The sequence below is a fragment of the Microtus oregoni genome, unplaced genomic scaffold (assembly GCF_018167655.1).
Source record: "Microtus oregoni isolate MIOR12 unplaced genomic scaffold, Mior012 000000F_ref0000247, whole genome shotgun sequence".
Lineage (NCBI taxonomy): Eukaryota > Metazoa > Chordata > Mammalia > Rodentia > Cricetidae > Microtus > Microtus oregoni.
The window spans coordinates 14,154,622-14,180,079 of NW_024543059.1; the positions used below are offsets into that span (position 1 = coordinate 14,154,622).

Here is a 25,458-nt window from a genome sequence, read left to right on the forward strand (position 1 = left end):
GTCAGCATTCTTTCTGCTTTAGCCTCCCAAATGCTAAGGTTACAGACATGCTCCACCTTGCCTAGACTAAAAAAAGGTTAAAAATTTTTCTTTTCTTTTCTTTTTTTTAAGTTTGAGATGGTTTCAGGCAGCCCTGCAACTGGCAGTCGCCACCCCCCTTGGCTGCTCACTACAAGGGTGACAGATGTGTTTTCATTGGGTTAATAATGTTCATTTCTAGTTTGACCTTGAACAATGAGGAACGTACTGTTCTGGTCACTTCTTAGAAAGGGTGATTCAGTTCTGTGGTTGTCATTGTGCACATGTCACAGTTTCTTACCAATAGCTTGATGTGGCCAAATGGAATGAGGTTGGGTAACTTATACTGCCAGTATCAGACAGATAAAAACACTTTTTAGTTAATAATTTATGCCCATAAGTATTAACATGTAGGTGTAAAGAAGCTGTAAGTAGAAGCTGTACATGTGACTTTAAGTAAAGTCTCTTGGCAGGAAGAGAAGAAAGACAAGAAATAAGAGCACTTTGCTCAGATAGGACATTGCTTTAGCATGGTGTGTTTCTTTCTAGTTCTCCCAGGACTGACTTACTAATCTTTTTTTAAGGAACTGCACACACACACACACACACACACACACACACACACACACAGAGAGAGAGAGAGAGAGAGAGAGAGAGAGAGAAAGAGAGAGAGAGAGAGAGAGAGAAAGAGGGGGGGGGACTGACCTCTTTGTGTGCTGACTAGTCTTATCTGTCAGCTTGATAGAGTCTAGAATTACCTGAGGGTATGCCTGTGGGGTTACCTTGATTGCATTCATTGATGTGGAAAAACCCGTTTTAATTATGGGTGGGACCAGCCCTAGCCAGAGGATCATAGTCTACATAAAAAGGAGAAAGCCAGCTGAATATTAGCAAGCATTTTTTTCTCTCTGGCTGCTTCCTGGCTGTGGCTGGAATATGATCAGGCTCCTTCAAGCTCCTGGTCTTGACTCCCCTCAGTTATGGACTGTCCCTTTGGATTGTGAGCACTAATAAACCTTTTCTACTTTTGTGCTTTTGTCATTATTTTATCACAGAATTCAAAAAAGGAACTAAAATATTCTACTAAAAATAAAGGTGATGTGTTACATGGAGTGGGTCCCTTGTTTGTTCCAGCTGCCCGGCTAGCTTACACCCGAAATAACCACACAGAAACTGTATTCATTAAAACACTGCTTGGCCCGTTAGCTCTAGTTTCTTATTGGCTAATTCTTAGATCTTAATTTAACACATTTCTATTAATCTGTGTATCGCCATGTGACTGTGGCTTACTGGCAAGATTCTAACCAGCGTTCATCTCAGGCAGATCCATGGCGTCTGCCTCTCTGCCCTTCTTTCCAGCACTCAGTTCTGTCTTCTCCACCTACCTAAGTTCTGCCCTATCAGGCCCAAAGCAGTTTCTTTATTCATTAACCAATGAAAGCAATACATGAACAGAAGAACCTCCTACACCAGTGATGATCTTGATTAGCTGAATCTCATTCGCTAGTGTGGTGCCCTGTGTCTAAGGAAAGGGGGAGACTAACGTAAGTGGGAAAGTAACTGTAAACAAAGACTCCTTTTTTATTTTCCGGCCACCCAGACCCAAATAATCGCACGAAAACTATATTAACTACAACACTGTTTGACCAATAGCTCAGGCATATTCCTAGCCAGCTCTTATATCTTAAATTAACCCATTTTTTTTTTATTAATCTGTGTATTATCACGAGGCCGTGATTTATACCGGTATGGTTCTGGTGTTTTTCTCCTTTGGCAGCTACATGGTGTCTGCCTTACTCCGTCTTCTTTCTCCTTGATTCAGTTTAGTTTTCCCACCTATGTATATTCTGCCCTGCTATAGGCTAAAGCAGCTTCTTTATTAACCAGTGGCAATAAAACATATTTACAGCATTCAGACAGGAATCCCACATCAAGTCACTTCTTATAGAAACATCTTTATTCTTTTTTTAATATTTATTTATTTATTTATTCATTATGTATACAATATTCTGTCTGTGTGTATGCCTGCAGGCCAGAAAACGGCACCAGACCTCATTACAGATGGTTGTGAGCCACCATGTAGATGCTGGGAATTGAACTCAGGACCTTTGGAAGAGCAGGCAGTGCTCTTAACTGCTGAGCCATCTCTCTAGCCCAACATCTTTATTGTTTAAATTTTTTTTCTCCTTTCAGAGCTTTATTTTGTGTGTGTGAATGTACATGTACAATGTTGTGTGTGGTGCCCACAGAGGTCAGAAGAAAGCATCTGATATCCAGGAACTGGAGTTATAGACAGTTGTGAACCACCATATGGATGCTGGGAACTCAACCCTGCTCCTCTGGAAGAACAGCCAGTGCTCTCAACCACTGAGCCATCTCTCCAGCCTCAAACCTTCAACTTTTTTGTTACTCATCATTTCTTTAAACAGCAGTTATAGGTTTGATTCATGTAGTTCAGTAGTGCTTGCTAGGCACACATAAGGCCCTGGGTTTGATCACTAGCTCTGCAAGTGAGTTAATACAAAAAATGTTCAAAAACACTTATTAAGCCAGGTGGAGTGATGCACCCCAGTAGTTCTTAGCTGCTCTTGAGGCCAAGGCTGGAGGACCAGGAGTTCAAGGTCAGCCTGGGCAACATAGCTAGACTCCTGCCCCACATACAATAAGAAGTTGTAAATATGGTCTGGAGATGGCTCAGAGGTTAAGAGCACTGGCTGCTCTCCCAGAGGTCCTGAGTTCAATTCCCAGCAACCACATGGTGGCTCACAACCATCCATGATGAGATTTGATGCCTGCTTCTGCCATGTAGGCATGCATGGAGGCAGAATATTGTATACATGATAAATAAATAAATCTTTAAACCTTTTAAAATGTAATATGAAAAAGTAGGTAAAGGTGGAGGCTGGGTAGATAACAGGTCAGATGGAAGGTTGGGCTGGAAAGTGCCAGAAGTCTGAAAAATAATACTATTCAGATTACAGAGACCCTTAGCTATAAGACTAACAGTGTGGTCCTCCACATATTTATGATAAACCTTCTACAATGAAGGTTTTAAAACTATAAACAGTAAAAGTTCAGCTTTACTATGTTGTAAAGAGTGGCCGCTTGTTGGTTCCTGGCTGCTCAGCCCTGAAATAATCACACAGAAACTTTATTAACTCACTGCTTGGCCCATTAGCTCTATCTTCTTATTGGCTAACTCTTACATCTTAATTTAACCCATCTCCATTAATCTGTGTATCGCCACATGGCTGTGGTTTACCAGCTAAAGTCTCATTCAGCATGTCTGTCTCTGGTAGCAGCTCTATGGCTTCTCTCTGCCTCTACCTCTTTTCTCCCAGCATTCAGTTTAGTTTTCTCTGCCTACCTAAGTTCTACCCTATCAGCAGACCAAGGCTCTGAGCCATCTTTTTAGCCCCTATTTTTCTCATTCAGAAAAATGAGTTTAGATCTAGTGCATCAGGTCAAGACAGGAAATGTTAGAATTTGTGGAGTAGGGCAAGTTTAGTAAAGAAGTGTGACCTAAATAGTTTTTTTTTAATATTTATTTATTATGTATACAATATTCTGTCTGTGTGTATGCCCGAAGGCCAGAAGAGGGTACCAGACCCCATTACAGATGGTTGTGAGCCACCATGTGGTTGCTGGGAATTGAACTCAGGACCTTTGGAAGAGCAGGCAATGCTCTTAACCTCTGAGCCATCTCTCCAGCCCCCTAAATAGTTTTTTAAAAAATATTTATTTATTTATTAATTATGTATGCAATATTCTGTCTGTGTGTATGCCTGAAGGCCAGAAGAGGGCGCCAGACCTCTTTACAGATGGTTGTGAGCCACCATGTGGTTGCTGGGAATTGAACTCAGGACCTTTGGAAGAGCAGGCAATGCTCTTAACCACTGAGCCATCTCTCCAGCCCCTAAATAGTTCTTGACTCTGGAATTGTTTTTACTCGTTTTGTTTTTTGAGACATGATCTCTCTATACAGCCTTAGCTGTCTTGGAACTCACAATGTAGACCAGGATTGCCTCAACATCACAGAGCTCTACCTGCCCCAGCCTCTGGAATGCTGCAATGGGATTCAGGACTCTTCTCGGGTGTTGATTTAAGCTTTACTAAATAAAAGGTCATATTTGGTGGCAAATACCTACGGTGGCAGCACTTGGGAGGTGGAAGCGGGGGGGGGGGGGGGGGGGGGGAGTGTGGGGGGGATGTGAAGTTCAAGGCTAACTTCAGCTACTTAGTCTGAGGCCACCTTGGGCTACATTTTAAGAAAAATATCTCAGGACTTCAGCAGTCACAGTGGTACTGCTACTTTGAAACTTTTGGGGTTTTTGTTTGTTTTATTTTTTGTTTTTGTTTTTGGACAAGGTCTCACACTATAAGTCATGTGGTCCTAGAACTTACCATGTAGCCCAGGCTGGTCTCATTCATGTCGTACTACCCAAGTGCTGGAATTGTAGCCCGGGACACGGTGCTGGTTACTTGAAAGTTTTAAGAAAGTTTTCCCTCACATTTATTTGATAGTTTAATGGTATGGAACTTTTTTTTTCTTCCTTAGATTTGTTTGTTTGTTTGCTTATGGGGCGGTCTCCCAACCAACGTAGACCTCCAACTCAGTAAATAGCCTGCTGACGATGGACGTTTACCCTCCCCCACTCTACCTCCTGCGTGCTAGGATTAGAAGCCTGAGTCGCCATGCCTCGTTTCATGCAGTGCTGGGATTGCACCCTGGCTTTGCACATGTTAGACAGGCATTCTACCAACTGCGCACCCATTTGGACTGTTTGAAACTTTTTAATTAATAGCTACTATCATTTACTTGCCTGAGTAATAATAGTGGATCTGATTTCTTCTCTTTGTTCCTACAGCTATACTACCAAGTCCTAAATTTTGGAATGATTGTCTCTTCGGCACTAATGATCTGGAAGGGGCTAATGGTGATAACCGGAAGTGAAAGTCCAATTGTAGTGGTGCTCAGGTAACTGCTCCTTTTCAAGACATGAAGTGCATGGGGTTACTTGGGAGAAAAATAAAGGTATTAAGTCAATAGTTGTATACCAGTTCCTTAGAAACTGTTACCTAGGAGAGAGCCCAGAAGGAAGTCAGTTTCTACTCAGTAGTGAGAAATACCACGGGAGGTATTTCCATTCTGAACCCCAAAGGACCCATATCCTTAGTTGTATGTATGTATAGGTGAGGAGTTCGCATGTGACTCCGGTTGCCCTTGGAGGTTCTGAGCAAGGTTGCTATGTGAACCTTATTTTTGGTTCATCCCTTAAGAAAGTGTACTTTATCCTTCTGTCTTTTTGCATTCCTTAGTTTGGTGTATCAGGCCTGGAACTTAGTTTGTTAGGTGTACAGTGTCTCCACTAAACAGTTTTCCTGCATCATGTATTCAAGTGCTAGCAGCAGCACTAATCACTTCCATATTTTCTGTTGACCTTTAAGTATCATTCCTAAGCTAGACTCCAGGAATTTTGAAGGTAATAATACCATCTCTTCAGACGAGTGTACTGAATTGTTTTTCACCTTATTTCCTTTCTTGTCTTTGCACTCATAAATAAATCTTACTGATTTTAAAACCTAATTTAGCCACTGTTTTTTTTCTTTTTTTTGAAATTACTATGTGGTTATTTAATTGAATCATTATAGTTCTGTCTCATTTGGGTGCTTGGTTTGTTACCTAAGTCCTTTCTGGAGCTGATAGAGTACAAAGGGAATGGAGCCATGCCTAGTATCCAGAGTTGTTCTTAGTGCTTTAGTGAGGTCTGACCAGTGCACAGCAAGCAGTAGATTTTACGGTACAGAGCTTGATGACATTGGTAAGTATGAGGTCTGACCAGTGCACAGCAAGCAGTAGATTTTACGGTACAGAGCTTGATGACATTGGTAAGTATATATGTCTTCAAGTCCACCACCATCACTACCAAAAGTGTGCCTGGCGTTTTCAGAAGGCTCTCCATTGTCTCTCTCTCTCTCTCTCTCTCTCTCTCTCTCTTTCTTCTCTCTCCTCTCTCTTTATGGTTAGAATGTTAGAATTTTTGCTTTTATTCTTTTTCTCTCTTTTTATTTATTTATTTATTTATTTTATTTATTTATTTATTTTTTTTTTTTTCGGTTTTTCGAGACAAGGTTTCTCTGTGGTTTTGGAGCCTGTCCTGGAACTAGCTCTTGTAGACCAGGCTGGTCTTGAACTCACAGAGATCCGCCTGCCTCTGCCTCCTGAGTGCTGGGATTAAAGGCGTGCGCCACCACCGCCCGGCTCTCTTTCTTTTTAAACAGTTTTGCCCATGCTGGCATTGAATTCATGATTCTCCTGCCTAAGACTTCCCAAATGCTGAGATTATAGGTGCATCTCAACCATATCAGCTACTGTTGGCAGAGATTGCGCGTTCATTTCCTGGCCATCCAGAACTAAATAATCACACAGAAACTATATTAATCACAACACTGTTTGGCCTGTTAGCTCAGGCTTCTTATTAACTAACTCTTACATCTTAAATTAACCCATTTCTATTAATCTGTGTATTGCCACGAGGTTGTGGCCTACTGGTAAAGTTCTGGCTGGCAGCTGGTGGCTTTCTCCTTAACTCTGCCTACTTTCTTTTTATATCTTTTTATATCTCTTCCATCCTGACTATATTCTGCCCTGCTATAGGCCAAAGCAGCTTCTTTTATTAACCAATGATAGTAAAACATATTCACAGCATACAGAGGGGAATCTAACATGAAGCTACCATCATTTTTGTTTCATTTTTTTTTTTTTAAACCAAGTTCCCTAGTCCAAATCTCCATTTATTCCAGTGGCCTTAGCCAGCTTCTGATGACTGTCCCTTAACACCTCTGCTAAGGAGAACTAAATTGGGACTAGCCCCAGAAAGAGTCTCCCAAAAGAATTTACATGACCCAAGCCCTGTGCTTCCTGTCAATAGTGTGGTGTCCTTCCTTAGTGCTAGACGGCAGCACCAACTGAAGCTCTCTACTTCAAGGTTGGAATGTGAGACGGGTGTGTGTGTGTGTGTGTGTGTGTGTGTGTGTGTGTGTGTAATACTCTGGACAGATGTTTTCAGTGTGTGTGTAGTACTCTGGACAGATGTTTTCAGTGTTAGGGAAAAGCCTAAGGACCTCCCTGTGTACTTGGCGGATGTTCTACCTCTGAGTGGTCTCCAGCAAAATTAAGGCAGTACTTTTTGGTTTGGGTTTTTGAGATAATGTCTCACACTATTTGAGGCAGGGTCTTGCTCTGTAGCCCTGTCTAGCCTGGAACTCACTATGTAAACCAGGCTGACCTTAAACTTGGAGTGATCTTTGATCTTTCTGCCTGTGGACATCGTCCCTGGCTAAGTTGTTTGTTTTTAACAGCTCTATAAAGGCAGAATAAATTAGCTTGGAGCTGGATGTGCAGGGCATGCATGTAATCCATACTCAGGAGGTAGAGGATCTTTGCAGGTTTAAAGCTGGTCAGGTCTTTCTATACATTTAGTGCCAAGCCCTGTCTCAGGGAAAAAAAGTTTGCCTATAACCTGAAATCTCAGTTAATATAATAAATCATGTAAGAGTATTTATTTTTATTCCCAGAATCCACCAACTTCACCAAAGCCCTAAAGGTAAACTGTCAGTTGACCTGAGTCCTCCTAGGCATATCTGATCACAGGTAGACATTAAAGTCCTTGAAGTCCAGTACCTCCACTGATGAGAATGACACCGGAAGTGACCCAGAAGCAGCTCTCTTCTAGCTGTGACAAGAATCCCCTCAGTGTTGGATTGTTTTTTTCTGAAGCTCTCCTCCTTTCAGACTGTTTTGTTTTTTTTATTTTTTTTAATATTTATTTATTTATTATGTATACAATATTCTGTCTGTGTGTATGTCTGCAGGCCAGAAGAGGACACCAGACCTCATTACAGATGGTTGTGAGCCACCATGTGGTTGCTGGGAATTGAACTCAGGACCTTTGGAAGAGCAGGCAATGCTCTTAACCACTGAGCCATTTCTCCAGCCCCTATTTTGTTTTTTTGTTTGTTTTGGGCCAGGTCTTGCTGCATAGCTCAGGGTAGGCACAAACTCATAGCTTCCCTGCTCCCATTGCTATTTTCTTTCTTTCTTTTTGGGTGGGGGGCAGTTTTGTCTTTTTTCAAGACAGGGTTTTAACTCTTACCATTGATTCTTCCCTCTACCTCAGTCTGAAATTGGAGAGCCTACCTCCTGGAATCTCAGAATGAGACTGAGTCTGAGAGGTGTCTCCTCCTTTTCTCTTTCCAGAATTCTCCTAATTTGGTCACCCCGCCTATACTTCCTACCTGGCTACTGACCAGTCAGTGTTTTTTTGTTTGTTTGTTTTGAGTTTTTTGTTTTGTTTTGTTTTTTGAGACAGGGTTTCTCTGTGGCTTTGGAGCCTGTCTTGGAACTAGTTCTTGTAGCCCAGGTTGGCCTCAAACTCACAGAGATCTGCCTGCCTCTGCCTCCCATGTGCTGGGATTAAAGGCATGTGCCACCACTGCCAGGCCCAATCAGCGTTTTATTAAATCAGTACAAGTGAAATCTTTACAGGGTACAAGAACATCATCCCGCAGCAGCTGGGAATTGAACTCGGGGCTTTTGCTTGCTAGGCAGGCACCCTTTTCAATAAGTCTGAGTCCCAGACCCCAATATATAAATATTTTATTACATTTTATTTATTTATGTATGTGTGTAGATGCACATGTAGATGTCAGAGGATAACTTACATCTTATTTATTTGTGTATGTGTGTAGATGCACATGTAGATGTCAGAGGATAACTTACATCTTATTTGTGTATGTGTTTAGATGCACATGTAGATGTCAGAGGATAACTTGCATCTTATTTATTTGTGTATGTGTAGATGCACATGTAGATGTCAGGATAACTTACATCTTATTTGTGTATGTGTGTAGATGAACATGTAGATGTCAGGATAACTTGTGGGCATCGATTCTTTCCATCGTGTGAGTACCAGGGATTGCACTCAGATCATCAGACTTGGCAACACGAGCCATTTTTCAAGTACCAATATATTCATTTTTTAATGTGTCAGTTAAAAAACTAAAAATGTAGTTGAATGTGGTAGCTCATTCCTCACATTCAAGCATCTGGGATGTGGAAGCAAGAGTATCACTGTGAATTTGATGCCAACCCAGGCTACGTAATTCCAGCCATATAGTTGTTACCATGTCTCTTCTGGCCTCTGAAGGCTCCAGGTATACACATGGTACTCATATGTGCATGCTTGTGTATAAAACACCCATACATTTTTTGTTCATTTGTTTTTTTAATGTGTGGCAGTGTATACCTTTGATCTAGGACTCAGAAGGCAGAGGCAGAAAGGTCAGATGTTCAAGGTCATCCTGTGCTACACATCCAGTTCAAGGCCAACCATGGAAACATAAAATCCTGCTTCATTTTAAAAGGAGAGAGGGAAACATGTTTGACATATTGAAAGTGTAATTTAACCAGGCAGTAGTGACGCATGTTTTTGATCCTAGCATTCAGGAGGCAAAGGCAGGTGGATCTCTGTGAGTTTGAAGCCATCCAGGTCTGCAGAGTGAGTTCCAGGACAGCCAGGGCTACACAGAGAAACCCTGTCTTGATAAACTAAACAAAGCAAAACAAACAAGCAAACGAGAAAGGTGTAATTTAATCAGATATCAGAGTTACTCATAATTCACTTAATAATTTACTGTTTAAATTAACAGCATGTTTAAATGATCTCAGTATGTACTCCCCCCTACTCCCAAGACAGGGTTTCTCTATGTAGCCCTGGTTTTCTTTGTTATCATTTTAAATTTTATTGTTTTATGTGTATTTTGCTTTCATGAATGTATGTGCACCACTTGTATGCTTGGTGCCTGTGGAGGTCAGAAGAGGGCATCAAATCCCCTGGAGCTAGAGTTAGAGAGGTGAGCTGTCATGTGGGTGCTGGGAATTGAACTCAGGTCTTCTGGAGGAGCTGCTCCAAAGTGCTGGCCTCTTTGGCACAGGGACATTTTTATATAAGGTGTACAAGCACATTCACTCTGTGCCTTTTTACCCTCTACACATACTTGATATGTCTTATTTAGTTATTTATTTTGGTTTGGGGGCACAGTCTTGGCATGTGGTGCAGGCTGGCATTGAGCACCTCCCAGGTGCTGGTATCACAAGCATCTCCACCACTCTGGCTACTTACATGTGAATTCCAAAACCTTTTGTTTCTTATTTCATTCCACGGGACAGCTTCACCTGACTACTGACCAGACTCTTGATTCTCTGCATGATAAAATAAAATCTTTTTTTCATTTTGATCTTTCCCCTCCTGTTTCTGTGACTGTCACTGCATCTGCTCAGTTCCCAGTGCCATAAACCTATGGCTCATCCTTTTTTTCTCGTGTGTCTAATCGGCCACTGATGTTTTCCCCTCCACTCCTTGATAGCTGTTCTCTTTGCTGTTCTATTTCAGGCCCTTGTCATTTCCTGCCTGACTGTCATAGTGACCTTTAAGGAGAAATGCTTTCTCTAATAAGAAAAAGTTAATATATTCCCATAATGTGAAAAGTTGGAAACTCTAAATGAACCTGTCTTTGCAATTCTGAGATAGAAATCACTGCTAACATCGTTGTCTCTTTTCTTTTTTTTTTCCCTTTTTTTTCTTCGTTGTCTCTTTTCATGTATGGTTTTTACATGTAATGGAGATAATTCTGTATGTGCATCCTTTTTTTCTTTTCACGCGCGCACTCGTGTGTGTGTATAGCCTTGTATGTAAAGTTCTTTTTTCCTTTTTTTTTAAATTTTTGGTAGATCCAGCTAGAGAGTTAACGCAGGGTCTTGTTCATTCCTGACAAGTTCTCTACCACTGAGCTACAGCCTCAGCCTGCAAATTTTAAATAATAATTTAATTTAATTTATTTAATTTTGAGCCAGGATCTCACTATGTATGTAGCCTTGGCTGTCCTAGAACTTGCTGTATAGACGAGGATGGCCTCACACTCAGAGATCTACCTACCTATTACAGAAGCTTTAAGAATAAATACATATACCAGGTGGTGGTAGCAAATGTCTTTAGTCCTAGCACTAAGGAGGCAGAGGCAGGCGGGTCTCTGAGTACACAGAGAAACCGGTCTGGAAGGTGGGGAAAGAATAAACATGTACTAGCCTAGCATGGTGGTGCAAGACTGCAATCCCAGCAGGAAGATTACTGTAAGTTCGAATTCAACAATATAATAAGCAAACAGACAAACATACCTGTAATCCCATCACTTGGGAGGCAAGAAGATTAGGTATCATGGGCTACCTAGTTCAGGCTAGCCTTCGATACAATAATCACAAAAATAAACACATTTCTCATAGTTCCCCAATTTTGCTTTATTATGTACATGGTGTTCAGCCTCCATACATGCCTGCAGGCCAGAAGAGGGCACCAGACCTCATTACAGATGGTTGTGAGCCACCATGTGGTTGCTGGGAGTTGAACTCGGAACTTCTGGAAGAGCTGCCAGGGCTCTTAACTACTGAGCCATCTCTCCAGCCCTACAGTGAAGTTTCTGAGGATTTGGTGATGTCTGCCCCCCATTCCCAGACATTCTGATATTAATGGGTTTATTTGTGACCTGAGCATGAAGATTTTATTTAAATTGCTCGGGTTATCTAGTTACAAGAGAGTTTAGGAACCGCAGCTGTTCCTATATGTAGTCTTCAAACAACAGTGTCTGGGCCTGGGTGTTCTGTCTCGAGTTTTATTTCCTGCTGATACTTTTAACTTGTTGTTGTTGTTGTTGTTTTTCAAGATAGGATTTCTCTGTGTAACCGTCCTGGCTCCTTGGAGCTGGCTTTATAGTCCAGGCTGGCCTCAAACTCACTGAGATCTGCCTGCCTCTGTCTCCCAAGTGCTGGCGTTACAGGTGTGTGCAGCACCACCATCCAGCTGATATTTTTACTTTTTATAATGTTTTTCTAATTGAAAACTGGAGTGTGAGTTCCTGAAGATGTAAATGCAAATCTCCTAGGCCCTTCTCAGAGCCAGGTGTGAGACAGGACAGGCAGGGGAGAAGGAGATGCTCTTCCCGGGCTCCTCCCCCTTCTTCCTAGTTTCCGAATTTCTTAGACAGAAATCCAAGTAGTCTTTGAGCTCTCTTTTTACAGACAAAGAAATGACTGGAGCGCCAGTACTGTCTTTGTTCTGTTTCTGACTTGATGAGCTGTTTTCCTCCCTAATCAGTTGAACTCATAAGGTCATCATGGTCTGTACCTTATAAATGGCAAGAGATGATCCAGTTCTCATTTGAATATTTGAATATGTTTAGTATTTTCAGAGGAAGCCAAAAGAAGGGCAGTGTTTTTAAAGTTCAGTCTCTTATATTGTTTGTCACTTGAAATTCCAAAAGGTTAAAGAATTAGTAACACTGCCCTTTTCAAGACTTAAGCACCTTTGAGTCGTATTGCTTAAAATGGAACTAGTTAGTAAAGACTAATAACTAAAAAATTCTTTTACTAGTTGAGGGGAACCAAGCTGGGTATGATGATGTAACATGTAATCTCAGGACTAAGGAGGCTGAGGTCAAAAAATTGCCACAAGTTTGAGGGCAGCCTGATCTACACTGTGAGACTGTAACTATGCCCCCAAAATGAAGAAATGAAATCACGTGGTTGAAGGCAACCTATTTTGAGGACAGTGTCATCTTTGGTACCGTGGTTGTTCAAATGCTGAGTCCATCACGGGGCATCTGGTATCCGTTGCTCTGTTGAATATCCAATTCTGAAATGTATCTGTCTTTCTGTATCTCCTCCCAGTGGCAGCATGGAGCCCGCGTTTCACAGAGGGGACCTCCTTTTTCTAACGAACCGTGTCGAAGATCCCATACGAGTGGGAGAAATCGTCGTCTTCAGGATAGAAGGAAGAGAGATTCCTATAGTGCATCGAGTCTTGAAGATCCATGAAAAGTACATGGCCGCTTTTCATTTGTATTTTTTTTTTTTTTTGGTTTGGTTTTTTGAGACAGGGTTTCTCTGTGGCTTTGGAGCCTGTCCTGGAACTAGCTCTGTAGACCAGGCTGGTCTCGAACTCACAGAGATCCTCCTGCCTCTGCCTCCCGAGTGCTGGGATTAAAGGCGTGCGCCACCATCGCCCGGCTCATTTGTATTTTTGAAAAGTTTTGTTTTAGAGTTTGAAGTGTTTAATTTTGAAACATAAAAATTATTGCAGAGTGGGGCTAGAAAGATGGGTCAGCACTTAAGAGCACTTGTCCTCACAGAGGACCCGGGTTGGTTCTCAGCAACCAACATGGTAGCTCATAGCCATCTGTAACTTCAGTTTTAGGAAATCTGATGCCTTCTTCTGACCTCTAGAAGCACCAGGCATGTTTTTTGTGCACATTTATGTAGGCAATACACTCATCTATGAAAAACTTTTTTTGTTTGTTTTTGAGACAGGGTTTCTCTGTCCTGGAACTTGCTTTGTAGACCAGGCTAGCTTTGAACTCACAGAGATCTGTCTGCCTCTGCCTCCTGAGTGCTGGGATTAAAAGCGTGCATCACCACTACCCAGCTAATAAAACTTTTTCTTTTTTTAGTTAATAAACAGGGCTGGAGATGTAACATGTAACTCTGTTGCTAGACGAAAGCCCTAGATTAGCTCCCCAGTGCTGCACTACAAAACCCCGGCCTTGGCATGCATGTCTGTAATCCCAGCACTTGGGAGGCAGGGACAGACAAGTTCAGGGTCATTGTTGGCTTGCATAGCAAGGTGAAGGCTAGCCTGGGCTAATAATAAAACATTATAGAGAGTAGGGAACCCTTTAACCTTTACTTTCCATCCAATTTTATGAATATCTGAAAGTTTGGCTTACATTTGGAAAACTGAATAGTTATTAATTCATCTGTTTCTCTGAAGATTTTTCCAGGGGTTTTTCACGTTCTTTTTTAATTCCATGCAGGCTCCACCACATCTGGCTGGAGCATATCGGTTTCTTTGTTTTTTAAGTTTTTTGAGACAGGGTTTCTCTGTGTAGCCTGGCTGCCCTAGAACTTGCTGTGTAGAGCAGGCTGATCTTGAATTCACAGAGAACCACCTGCCTCTGCCTCCCTTAGTGCTGGGGTTGAAGGCGTGTGCCACCGCCTGGTTGGAACATACATTAAATCTTAATAGGTGTGTTGAGGGGTAGTTACCAGGGCATTTGTTCTGCCACTAAGTAGATGATGGGTTATGTGCTTTTTCAGGAAACAGTAGTGAGCTGATCCCAGGCCGGCAGGAGAAAGCCTGTGTGTTGTTTCCTGACAAGCAGGTCCTTGGGAATAGCCCAGCGTTCCGCCCTCCTGGTGCTTTTCTGTCTTAACTGACTCTTAACTGACTCTTCCTCCCCGTGCTCTTGACTGTCCTCTTTAATCCCCTGTGGTATCTCCGACATTCTTTCACTTACCAAATTGTCAGCTATGGTTAATTTTCTCTGTATGTGTTTGCATTGTTTCTGGCTGGAACCTCATTTTGAGTGTGGCATTTGCACTTGACTGTCCTGGGTGTTTGCAACACCTCCTGGTTTTCACCTGTGGTCTTAGCATCTTGGGAGTCAGTTCCTGAGTGGATATTAGTCAGCAGAAACCTGAAGCTAAGTCTCTTTTCTATAGACTGTGATTGTTAAAGACACTTGTATTAGTTTTAGTCAGGTCTTTCGTAACTGTAAACATTATGAAAATTACAAAGCTGGGCGATGGTGGCGCACGCCTTTAATCCCAGCACTCGGGAGGCAGAGGCAGGCGGATCTCTGTGAGTTTGAGGCCAGCCTGGTCTACAGAGCTAGTTCCAGGACAGGCTCCAAAGCCACAGAGAAACCCTGTCTCAAAAAACCAAAAAAAAAAAAAAAAAATTACTAGAAGTTGGGCCAGAGAGATGGCTCAGCGATGAACAGCACTTGTCGCTCCTGCAGAGGACCCAGTTGCATTCCACCACCCACACGGCAGGCAGCTCACAAGGCCTGTAACCCTAGGTCCAAGGGGATCCAATACTGTCTTCTTTCCTCTTCAGGCGCCAGGCGCATCCATGGTGTGCATGTGTGCAGTCAAACACTAATACATAGAAAATAAATCTAAAAGCAATTTTTAAAAAAATTACAGGAGGGCTGGAGAGATGGCTCAGTGGTTAGCACTGGCTGCTCTTCCAGAGGTCCTGAGTTCAATTCCCAGCAACCACATGGTGGCTCACAACCATCTGTAATGAGATCTGGCGCCCTCCTCTGGCATGCGGGCATACATAGAGGCAGAATGTTGTATACATAATAAATAAATAAATCTAGAGCCGGGCGGTGGTGGCGCACATCTTTAATCCCAGCACTTGGGAGGCAGAGGCAGGCGGATCTCTGTGAGTTCGAGACCAGCCTGGTCTACAAGAGCTAGTTCCAGGACAGGCTCCATAACCACATAGAAACCTTGTCTCGAAAAATCAAAAAAAAAAAAAAATAAATAAATAAATAAATAAATAAATCTAAAAAAAAATTGCAGGAAGTCTTAACATTCTTTAGTAGTATTAAATTCCTAGATCTCCCCCCATCTCTCCCCCTCCCCTTTCTTCCTGTTTTGGTTTTTTGAGATAGGGCTTCATGTAGCCCAGGCTGTCTTCTTTTGTTTCCCTGCCTTTACCTCCCGAGCATTGGGATTACAGGCATATGCTGCCATGCTCCATTTATTTGGTGCGGGGATCGAAATCAAGGCCTAGTATATGCTAGGCCAGCACTCACTAAGCTACGTCACCAGTCCCAAGGTAACCATTTTTTGATTAGGCAAGATAGTGAGGGATTTTACACTTTTTTTTCTTTTGGTTTTGGTCTTACGTTTTGAACTGGGTTCTCTGTGCAGCCCTGGCTGTCAGTCTGGAACTAGCTCTATAGACCCAGACTGGTCTCAAACTCACACAGATCTGCCTGCCTCTGCCTCTGAAGTGCTGGGATCAAAGGTGTGCACCACCACCTCCCAGCTGTCATTATGACTTTTATAAAACCATTTGATTGAACTTCAATTTGATTGAATCAATTAAGGTCCTCGGCCACAGTTGGTTGATGTGGCTTTAACTTGGGATGTTTTTTTTTTAATTACTTTTATTGTTTTTTAATTACATTTATTTATTTGGAGGGCACTACCAGGTACATATGGAGGTGAGAGGACAGCTTGGGGAAGTTGTTTCTTTCCTTGTACTGTGGTTTCTGGGGACCAGACTTATGTTGTCAGCTTGGTGGCAAATGCCGTATCTGCTGAGTCGTCAAACTGGCTGCACCGTATAGACGCTGCTCCATCTAGAGCTTCCTTCACCTAGAGCCTTTGTTCCATGTGAAAATGTCCATGTTAGTTAAAGGAATTCTGCTGTTTGTTAGTTTTCCATGGTCTTTACTTAGACAGTTATAGCCGGAGGGATAATTTAGTATGTGCCTTGATTTTTATGTTTGTAGAAAATTGGTTGTGCATAGCATGTTTTAATATAAGATGAAGTTTATTATATATGCTAGTTTATCTGTTCAAGTAGTAAAATTTGTATGATCTAGTGTCATTTCATGTTTTTCTACAGCTGTGTTCATAATGCTCGCCTAAGTATTTCAGCTCTTAATGTTAGACTTCTCACTTAATCTTTCTCTAGCTAAGCAGTCCAGCCGTAAGCACTCCTCAGCCAGTTATCGACTCGCTGTTAGGCATGGTGATTACCCGGTGCTTGTTGGGAAGAACAGATTCTCTGCATTAAGGCCGTGATGGTTTTTGGTGACTTGTGTTTCCCTTACTCTGAAGGCAAAACGGGCATATCAAGTTTCTAACCAAAGGAGATAATAATGCCGTTGACGACCGAGGCCTCTATAAACAAGGACAACACTGGCTAGAGAAGAAAGACGTTGTAGGAAGAGCGAGGGGGTGAGTACCCAGGGGAAACATCTTTAAATGTGGTCTTACTGTGCACAACTGAACGCATAGCAGTTGACCCTGCTTCCACCAAGTCACCTTTTGTCCTTTAAAAAATACACATCTTAAAATGCACCTAAGCCTTGCGTTGTACTTATTCCTGAGCGGGGGAATGGGTACAGATAAGAGGGTAGAATGCTAGGGATGAGATTGTAAGCTGGACATCACAATTACAGATGTTAGCCAGGGGTGATGGTACACACCTGTAATCCCAGCTCCTGGGAAGTAGAGACAAGAGGATTAAGAGTTCAAGACTAGACTCACTAAAAAACTTGGAGGCCAACATGGGCTACATGAGACTATGTCTCTAAAAGCGAATCAGCTATTCAGTTCATCCCAGGAATATTGATGTCAGTAGTTGACCAGGTTAATTATGTTAAGCCTGTTTATTTCAGATATTATCAGGAGAACAGATCAGTGGAGGACAGGACTTGTAAGTTATGGGTATAAAGAAGTATGGAATTACTACTTTAATATATTAATAGTATTAACGATAACTCACCTTCATTAGAGCTTGCTATATAGCAGACACTCATTGTATGTGCCTTATGAGTATTGCTTCATTTTAACCTCCAGACGACCCTAACACACCATTCTGCAGAGGAAACTCATAGTCATGTTACGTGTCTAAGATCACGCTGCTGGTGGTGGGATTAAGTGGTGGAGGCTCCAGAGCCCACTCTGAGCCCTCACAGCAGAATTGCTGGTACGGTGTCCCTCAAATGGATGGGTGCTGGTTCTTTCTAGGTGCTTCAAAGCGTTCCTACTGTTGTCGGAGCGTTGTCCTCACTAAAATAAGTCAGCTGTGCAGCAGCACCTCTGTGACACAGCTGTGCAGGAGTGGTGCTGAGTGGATGAGAGATAGGAAGGAATCCAGATCAGACAAGTACTGTTGTGTTGTGTTTTGTCTGCATGTGGGCGTGCGTGCTTGCATGCGTGAATATCAACCTCAGGAGAACTTTTTTTTTTTTTTAATGAGACTGGGTTTCTTTGTATAACAGCACTATCTGTCCTGTAACTTGCTTCTTAGTCCAGGCTGGCCTCGAATTTACAGAGATCCGCCTGCCTCTGCCTCCACCACCTCCTCCCGGCCCAGCCAGTGCTCCTAACTGCTCATTAGTGTGTTTACAAATTTGCCATCATTTTCACAGTTAGCACCTCATTCTCGGAGTAGCTCATACAGCTACTGGGTGTCCTCCTTAGAATTGGCCCCTGGCTTATGTCTCTCTCTCTCTCTCTTTTTTTTTTTTTTTTTATTTTTCGAGACAGGGTTTCTCTGTAGCTTTGGAGACTATCCTAGAACTCCCTCTGTAGACCAGGCTGGCCTCGAACTCACAGAGATCCGCCTGCCTCTGCCTCCCGAGTGCTGAGATTAAAGGCGTGCGCCACCACCGCCCGGCTTTTTTTTGGATTTTTTGAGACAGGTTTTCTCCATAGTTTTTGGTTCCTGTCCTGGAATTAGCTCTGCCTGCCTCTGCCTCCCGAGAGGCTTCTGTCCACCCGGCGTGGCTTGATGTTCATTTGTTTCGTGGACACTGTCAGAGCGAGCATCTTGCTGTTAGATATATCCAGTGGTTCTACCCAGTCTTCCCACTAATAAAACTGAGCTACTGGATAAAGCATATGCACACTTTAAAGCTTTTTAACAAATTTTGCTGAACTGTTTTATGTATGCTTCTTCCATTTAAGAATGTCTCTTTAGCTGGGAGGTGGTGGCGCACGCCTATAATCCCAGCATCTGAGAGGGGGCAGGCTGATCTCCAGGTTCAAGGCCAACCTGGTCTGCACAGTGAGTTCCAGCACAGCCAGAGCTATACAGAAAAACCCTGTTTCAGGGAAAGAAGAAAAAAGAAAGAGTGTCCCTTTATGTGTGTTTGGTTCTTACTGTCACAACTGTGTCTGCCTCTTCTGTCCCTTCATTGGCTAAGGATGTCTCATTGTCTAGGTTAGAGTAGTTAGGTTTTCCTTCTCTCAAGTAACGTGTCTTTCTGAAGAATTTTTTAAATTCCAAACTATATAAAGTTTAAAATAAAATCTTAAGTTTACCAATATAAGCCCTTCAGTGGTTTAATAAAAAATTAATAATCTGAATTAGGTAACGTTTCTATGAACTATGAAACACCTGGGACATGAACAGCTGGCAGACAGGCTTCACTGTACAAACTCACTTTCCATCGATTACCCACCCCCCAGCTTGACACGTGTTGACGTGAGTAGCTCTCCTTGGTAGAAATTGTATTTATAAAGCATGAAGCTGGAATTTCAGAGTGTGGCTGGACCTTATTCTTGGGGGCAGAGCATTTCTGCAGGCAAGCCTGTGACTGTGCTACAAATATCTTTAGAAACAGCTAAGGTTCTGAACCAAAATGTTTTTTAACAATGTTACTGAAACAGAATTCACATATCTGGAGAGATAAGGTTCTCTATTTTAAGGGGCATAATTCACAAATTCCAGCTTCGTACTTTATGAATATGATTTCTACCAAGTTTGTGCAGCCATCACCATCACTACTACCTCATCCCAGGACATTTCTCTCCACCTCAGGTAACCCTCCACGCTCACCAGCATTCGTGCCTCATCCCCTTCCTCCTGCCGCTGCTGACAGTCGCTAACTTACTGTCTAGGGGTTGGCCTGTTTGGGGTCTCTCTTGTAAACAGAATCATAGTTGTAGTCTTCTGTGTTTGGCTTCTTTCACCTCTCCTAATTTTCAAGGTTAGTTCATCTTCTAGAATAAAAACTTCAGAAATGAAAATACTATTGTACCAACTAAATATTTAATAGAGATGACTCTGAGAACCAGAAAGTTAAAAACAATCTAAGAGGACCAGTTAGTCCCCGGAAGAGAGCAATGGGAGGAAAAGAAGAGAGACGGCAGAATAGAGATGTGATGGTGAGGAAGGAATGAAACCAAGGAAAGGGAAACTAGCCTAGTGACGGTCAGCATCCAGACAAGGCCGTCCCAACAGAAGAGCAAGTAAAGTGCCCAGACAAAATGTCTGCTCTTGAAGTTTGCCACAGCCTTTGATGGTAGAACGGAGATGCTGATTACCCTGACTGGCGTAGTGCACACTGTATACATGTATTACAATATATTAAGTGGTATCCCATAAAATGCTTGTAAATGACATGTAAAGAAAAAATAAAGCTTGTGTCTAGGTACAGTGGCACATATGTCACATGTATAATCCTAGCTACCTGGGAGCTGGGACAGGGTCCTCTAGAGGTGGAAGGTGTTTGCAGCAGCACAGTGAAGCCCTGTTCTGAAAATTAAAAATATAGGGCTGAATAGTTGACTCGGTGGTTAAGAACACTGGTTATTGTTTCAAAGGACCCAGGTTCAGTTCCCAACACCTACATGGAGGCTCACCACCTCCTTGGGCACCAGGCACACTTGCACATGCATGCAAAACACTCATACATAAAATAATAAACTAATAAAAACAAGTCTAAAAAGTTATTTAAATAAAAAATTAAAAATATAAGAAATGAGTTTGAGGGCTGGAGAGATGGCTCAGAGGTTAAGAGCACTGACTACCCTTCCAAAGGTTCTGAGTTCAATTCCCAGCAACCACATGGTGGCTCACAACCATCTGTAATGAGGTCTGGTACCCTCTTCTAGCCTGCAGGCATACATGGGGCTGAACACTGTGTACATAATAAATAAATAAATCTTTAAAAACAAAAAAAGAAATGAGTTTGATGTGAGCTTTCTCTTGACTAAAACCAACAATTACAATTTGTATATTCTTTGTGAATATACATTTTTAAATGCACTTTTTGTCAGCTAGGCTTTACAGTTGTATGCATGTCTTAACAGGATTAAAAGTTCATGGCCAGCTTGAGCTACATGAAATCTTGCCTCAGAAAAACTTACTTTTTATTTAATTTCAAGCAGGTCGTTTCAAAAACCAGCTACTCTGGGATCATCATATAGCATTTCATTAATTTGGCTTCTGAGGTACAGACCCCTTATTTGTTTGTTTGTTCATTTATTTATTTTTTTTAAATATTTATTTATTATGTATACAATATTCTGTCTGTGTGTATGTCTGCAGGCCAGAAGAGGGCACCAGACCTCATTACAGATGGTTGTGAGCCACCATGTGGTTGCTAGGAATTGAACTTAGGACTTCTTGAAGAGCCTGTCTGTGCTCTTAGCCTCTGAGCCATATCTCCAGCTCCCTTTTATTTTTTTTTAAATAGATTTTTAAATGTGGTTGGTATGTCCATACCACATGTGTGTTTGGTGCCAGAGGCGGTCAGAAGAGGAACCATGGTTACAGACGGTTGTCAGGAACCATGACAGTGCTGGGAATCAGACCTAGTCCTCTGGATGAGCCTATGCTCTCAAGTCCTGAGCCATCTTTCTAGCCTTTGCTTTCTCTTTAAATACCGGTTGGTAATGCTGTCTCTCTAGCAGTCCTTTTGAAGTCAGTGTCTGCTCTGTGCTCCGACTGTATACATATATTGAAGTACATTGAGAGGTATCCCATAAAAGTGTTCAAGTCTTAAATGTAAACAAAAAGTAAAATCCACATGCAGGTACAGCCAGTGCAGCCTCAGCCTCCAGCAGAGCTGAGGTTACTGGCATGGTGTCACAGCTGCCTGAACAGCACTCTTGGTCATGTGAACCGTAGACCATGCTCTACCGTCCAGATAATAACTTGGCATGAGCTGGGGTTGGAGGTGGTGTGGCATCTGTTTACTCGTCTACAATCCCATTCTGCTTACTAGCAGCTCTGTTTTAACATCTGAGTGGGGTGGGGGGAAGTACTGCAGATTTCGATTTAAAACAACTAATGAAGTCCTTCCCAGAGCTTAGCAGTATTTTGTAGGTGTCTCTTTTCAGCTCTTGGGGAACCCACATGTTGACATGGATCCTCTGTGGTCCTCATGCTTGTCACCATGTCCCTGTGTCATGCACCATATATCAGTCTAAACACCTTGCACTTGAGTGTGCTAGAGCATCATTTGAAGACTCAGCAAGTCTGGGACCATGCAAGAGCATATGTGGTGATGCTGTGTGCTTGACGCCGGGTTTCATGTAGCCCAGGCTGGCCTTAAGCTCTCTGCTGTATGAGCTCTCTCCCTCTCTGACACTGGGATTACAGGTGAGCACGAGCACCCTTGCTTTCAGGGTTTCATGCCTGTGTGCTAGGCCCTGCTCAGCTGCAGCCCAAAGTGATTCTAACAAGGAAGGTTCAGCTGTGAAAAACCAGTATATGGAAAGGGAGTCTGGGAAGGGGGGCAGGCAGGGAGGAGAACGGTTTAGTTTTTAATTAAGAGAACAGGATAAGATAGGAAGTGAGGAGAGTTCTGAATAGGAAGTGAAGGACACTATAAAGACAGTGTTGAGGTTTGCCTGTGACCTTGATGGTGGAGGTGTTGAGTGAGATGTGATTTCTGTTTCTGTGGCCTTTGGCATGGCAGGAAGGTTCACTTTACAAAGTGAAAGTGGACTGTGGTGAAGCGCTCAGAGTCCACTCTTCTCTGTGATAAATGCTGGTTTGCCACACACAGTGTGTCCAGTCTACTCTGGACCCGTCAGGGGAGGAGAAAATGGAAGAAGTTGAATGTTTCTAAATAGAAACACCATCTTTTCTCTCATATCAGTGATACCGGGTCATTTTCTTGTTCTGTCCTGAATTATTATCATCATCGTCATCATCATCATCATTATTATTATTGAGTTGTTTTATTTTGTTTTTAAGATAGAGTGTCGCTAGGTAGCCCTGATTAACTTGAAACTTAATATGTAGACCAGGCTATTCTTGAACTTGAGATCCACCTGCCTCTGCCTCCCAAGAGCTGGGATTAAATACATGTACACTATGCCCAGCCCCTGCTTTGTATTCTTACAATGTTAAATTGCCTTGCATAGAGAGAAAATTCTGGAGAAAATGAAATTTCTCAAGAAAATGAAAAGAAAAACCTCAGATATTCAAACATTTCATCAGGCAGTATTGGCCCAAAGACTTGGTTCAGCAATAGTGAGTGTCTGGCCTAGCTGAAGCCCTGGGCTTGATCTCCAGCATGGTGAAACTGTGCACGTGTGCATATGAGCGTGCATGTCCTTGTGCGAACTTGTACGTGTTTACTGGAAGGGTTGGATGTACAAAGCAGTATGGCTCTATGTTGGCCTTGCTGTTGCAGGGGATCAAGATTGCTGCTCTCATATAGAGTCTGAAGGGGAGGCGGGTACCATATAATTGGGATACAACAAATTAGTTAAAATTGTGAGGAAAAACCTCAATGGCAGTGTATCAAGTGCTAAACTATCTTCACCAGGTGGTTTTGTCTAGTTTGAGGGGATGAAGAAAAAGAAGGCTAGTGAAGACACAGGGCTGGGGAGATGGCTCAGATCCCCAGAGCTTGGTCACCCGTCTATGATTCCGTTTGGGAAAGAAATGAAAGAACAGGTACAGCAGTCTAGAGGTGGATGTAGAAACAGGCTTGTGGGTGATCGAGATCAGAGAGGAAGCGTTTCAAGAGCAAGTTTGTGGTCATCAAAATAAAATGCTACAGAGGTGCACAGGAAGACGGAGGCTAAGAGCAGTCTGCTGTGTGTGCCGACAGACATGGCTCTATAGATGTTTCAGAGCTAGACAGAGTGGCACATGGCCTCGTCTAGCATTTTAGGAGACTCAGGCAGGTGGAAGTAAGCTCAAGTCCAGCCTGGGCTACATTTCAAGATCCTGTCTGAAAAATACAATCAGGAGGCCGGGCGGTGGTGGCGCACGCCTTTAATCCCAGCACTCGGGAGGCAGAGGCAGGCGGATCTCTGTGAGTTCGAGACCAGCCTGGTCTACAGAGCTAGTTCCAGGACAGGTTCCAAAACCACAGAGAAACCCTGTCTCGAAAAACCAAAAAAAAAAAAAAAAAAAAAATACAATCAGGATTGAGAGGGCAAAACCAGACTGCAGTTACACAGGCCGGTGGTGAAGCCCTGAACTCCTAAAAAGGCTCCTCTGTGCGCTGACTGCTCTGCTTGAAATACCCTGTCGGGCTCTGCCTTATCTCTCCATCATGACTGACAGCTCCCCAAAGGCTCAGAGGCCACACCCAGCCCCTAGTCATTAGAGGTACCAACTGTGCCACACACAAACCATACAGCTTGGGTGCGTGATCATGTTTCTTCATCTATAAAACGGTAATAATCCTAACTTCCTGTAACAGGCTGATGGAAGGAGCAAATATAATATATGCAAGTGGACTTTGTACTGAAAATTAGCACTCTGTGGAGGTGCTGGTAATCAGTAGCCAGTACAGGTCAGCAGCTGCTTTGTTAGGGCATTTTTATGTGATGATAAGTTGTTTGTTTGCTTGTTTGTTCTAGATTTGTTCCTTATATTGGAATTGTGACAATCCTCATGAATGACTATCCTAAATTTAAGGTGAGATTGCCCTACCATGTGTGATTTAAAATGCAGTGCTCTTGGGTCTCGGGTACAGCTCAGCAGCACACGTCCTGAGCATGGGTGAGGAGGCCCCAAATTCAGTTCCCTCCCCCACAGTAGCTTTCATTTAATGTTGGAAACTGTTAAAAGGATTACAGTTAAAGCATGCAGGCATGATTAGATAGTTGAGTCATTGCGTCTGGTCACAGAAGAGTTAATTAACACTGAAGACTTAAGAGCTGTTGAAGTGCCCCTGACCATGCTCCTGTTTCATTTTCTAGTATGCAGTACTGTTTCTGCTGGGTTTATTTGTGCTGGTCCATCGTGAGTAAGAAGTCGGCCGCGCTGTTCCTGGAAGATGCTGTGCTTTTTGTTACTGGATGTTTGGAGTAGATCCTGATCTGTGATTGGCGGGTATTCGGAGGACGCACATGTTGGCGCTTCTTGGTAGCACTGGTTTGCATTAGTTTCTGTTTCCACACCCGAGGATGTGTGGGCGGGCGCACGTGCACCGTGGAGTGCACGCGAGGGGACTTTCAATCACAGGATTTCACTCTTCACACTTTTGTACACCAGTGAATTTTTATATTAAAGGTTGAGCCAAAGCCCCCAGTGTTTGTATTCTGAAGCCAAGCTTCACTTCAAAGTGCCTACAGAGTTCTGTGGATGAAAACACAGCTCTGCGCGAGCTCACAGTCGTCCTTCCTTGGAGCAGGAGGGCACATACTGAGGTGGTCAGAAGTCTTCACTTTTCAAAATTTTAAATAAAAGACTTTGCATATTGAACCCCTTTCCCGGAATTGTGTTTGTTGGGAAAGCTTCTGAAATGTGCCTTCCTTGGCCGGTTATTAGTGCCCATTATGTTTACACAGGCTTGGATGTGGCTGAGCATGGAGATTACATGCTTGTTATCCCAGAACCTGGACTATCTCAGCACCAGAAACTGGAAGATCAACTCTAGGTTATCCTCAATTCCATTGTGAGTTCAAGGCAACCCGGGCTATTGAGATCTGTCTCAAGAAGCTAGAAAGGAGACAAGGCTCTCGTATGAACTGTCCTTCAGCTAAGGTTGGCCAAATACTAGCAAATGAGCTATTGTTTAGGTTTGTTTTTGTTTCTG

At 42.8% G+C, this 25,458-nt stretch overlaps 1 protein-coding gene across 1 annotated transcript in view; it reads left to right on the plus strand.

Moving 5' to 3' along the window:
- The window catches only part of Sec11a (SEC11 homolog A, signal peptidase complex subunit), a 34,178-nt gene extending 9,054 nt beyond the window's left edge, over positions 1-25,124 (plus strand). Inside the window, exons 2-6 of the mRNA XM_041649034.1 lie at positions 4,887-4,996; positions 12,800-12,949; positions 16,772-16,891; positions 24,278-24,335; positions 24,620-25,124. Of these exons, the coding sequence (XP_041504968.1) occupies positions 4,887-4,996; positions 12,800-12,949; positions 16,772-16,891; positions 24,278-24,335; positions 24,620-24,670 (489 nt within the window). The 3' untranslated portion in view covers positions 24,671-25,124. The remainder of the gene's footprint in view (positions 1-4,886; positions 4,997-12,799; positions 12,950-16,771; positions 16,892-24,277; positions 24,336-24,619) is intronic.
- Positions 25,125-25,458: the final 334 nt, after the last annotated feature.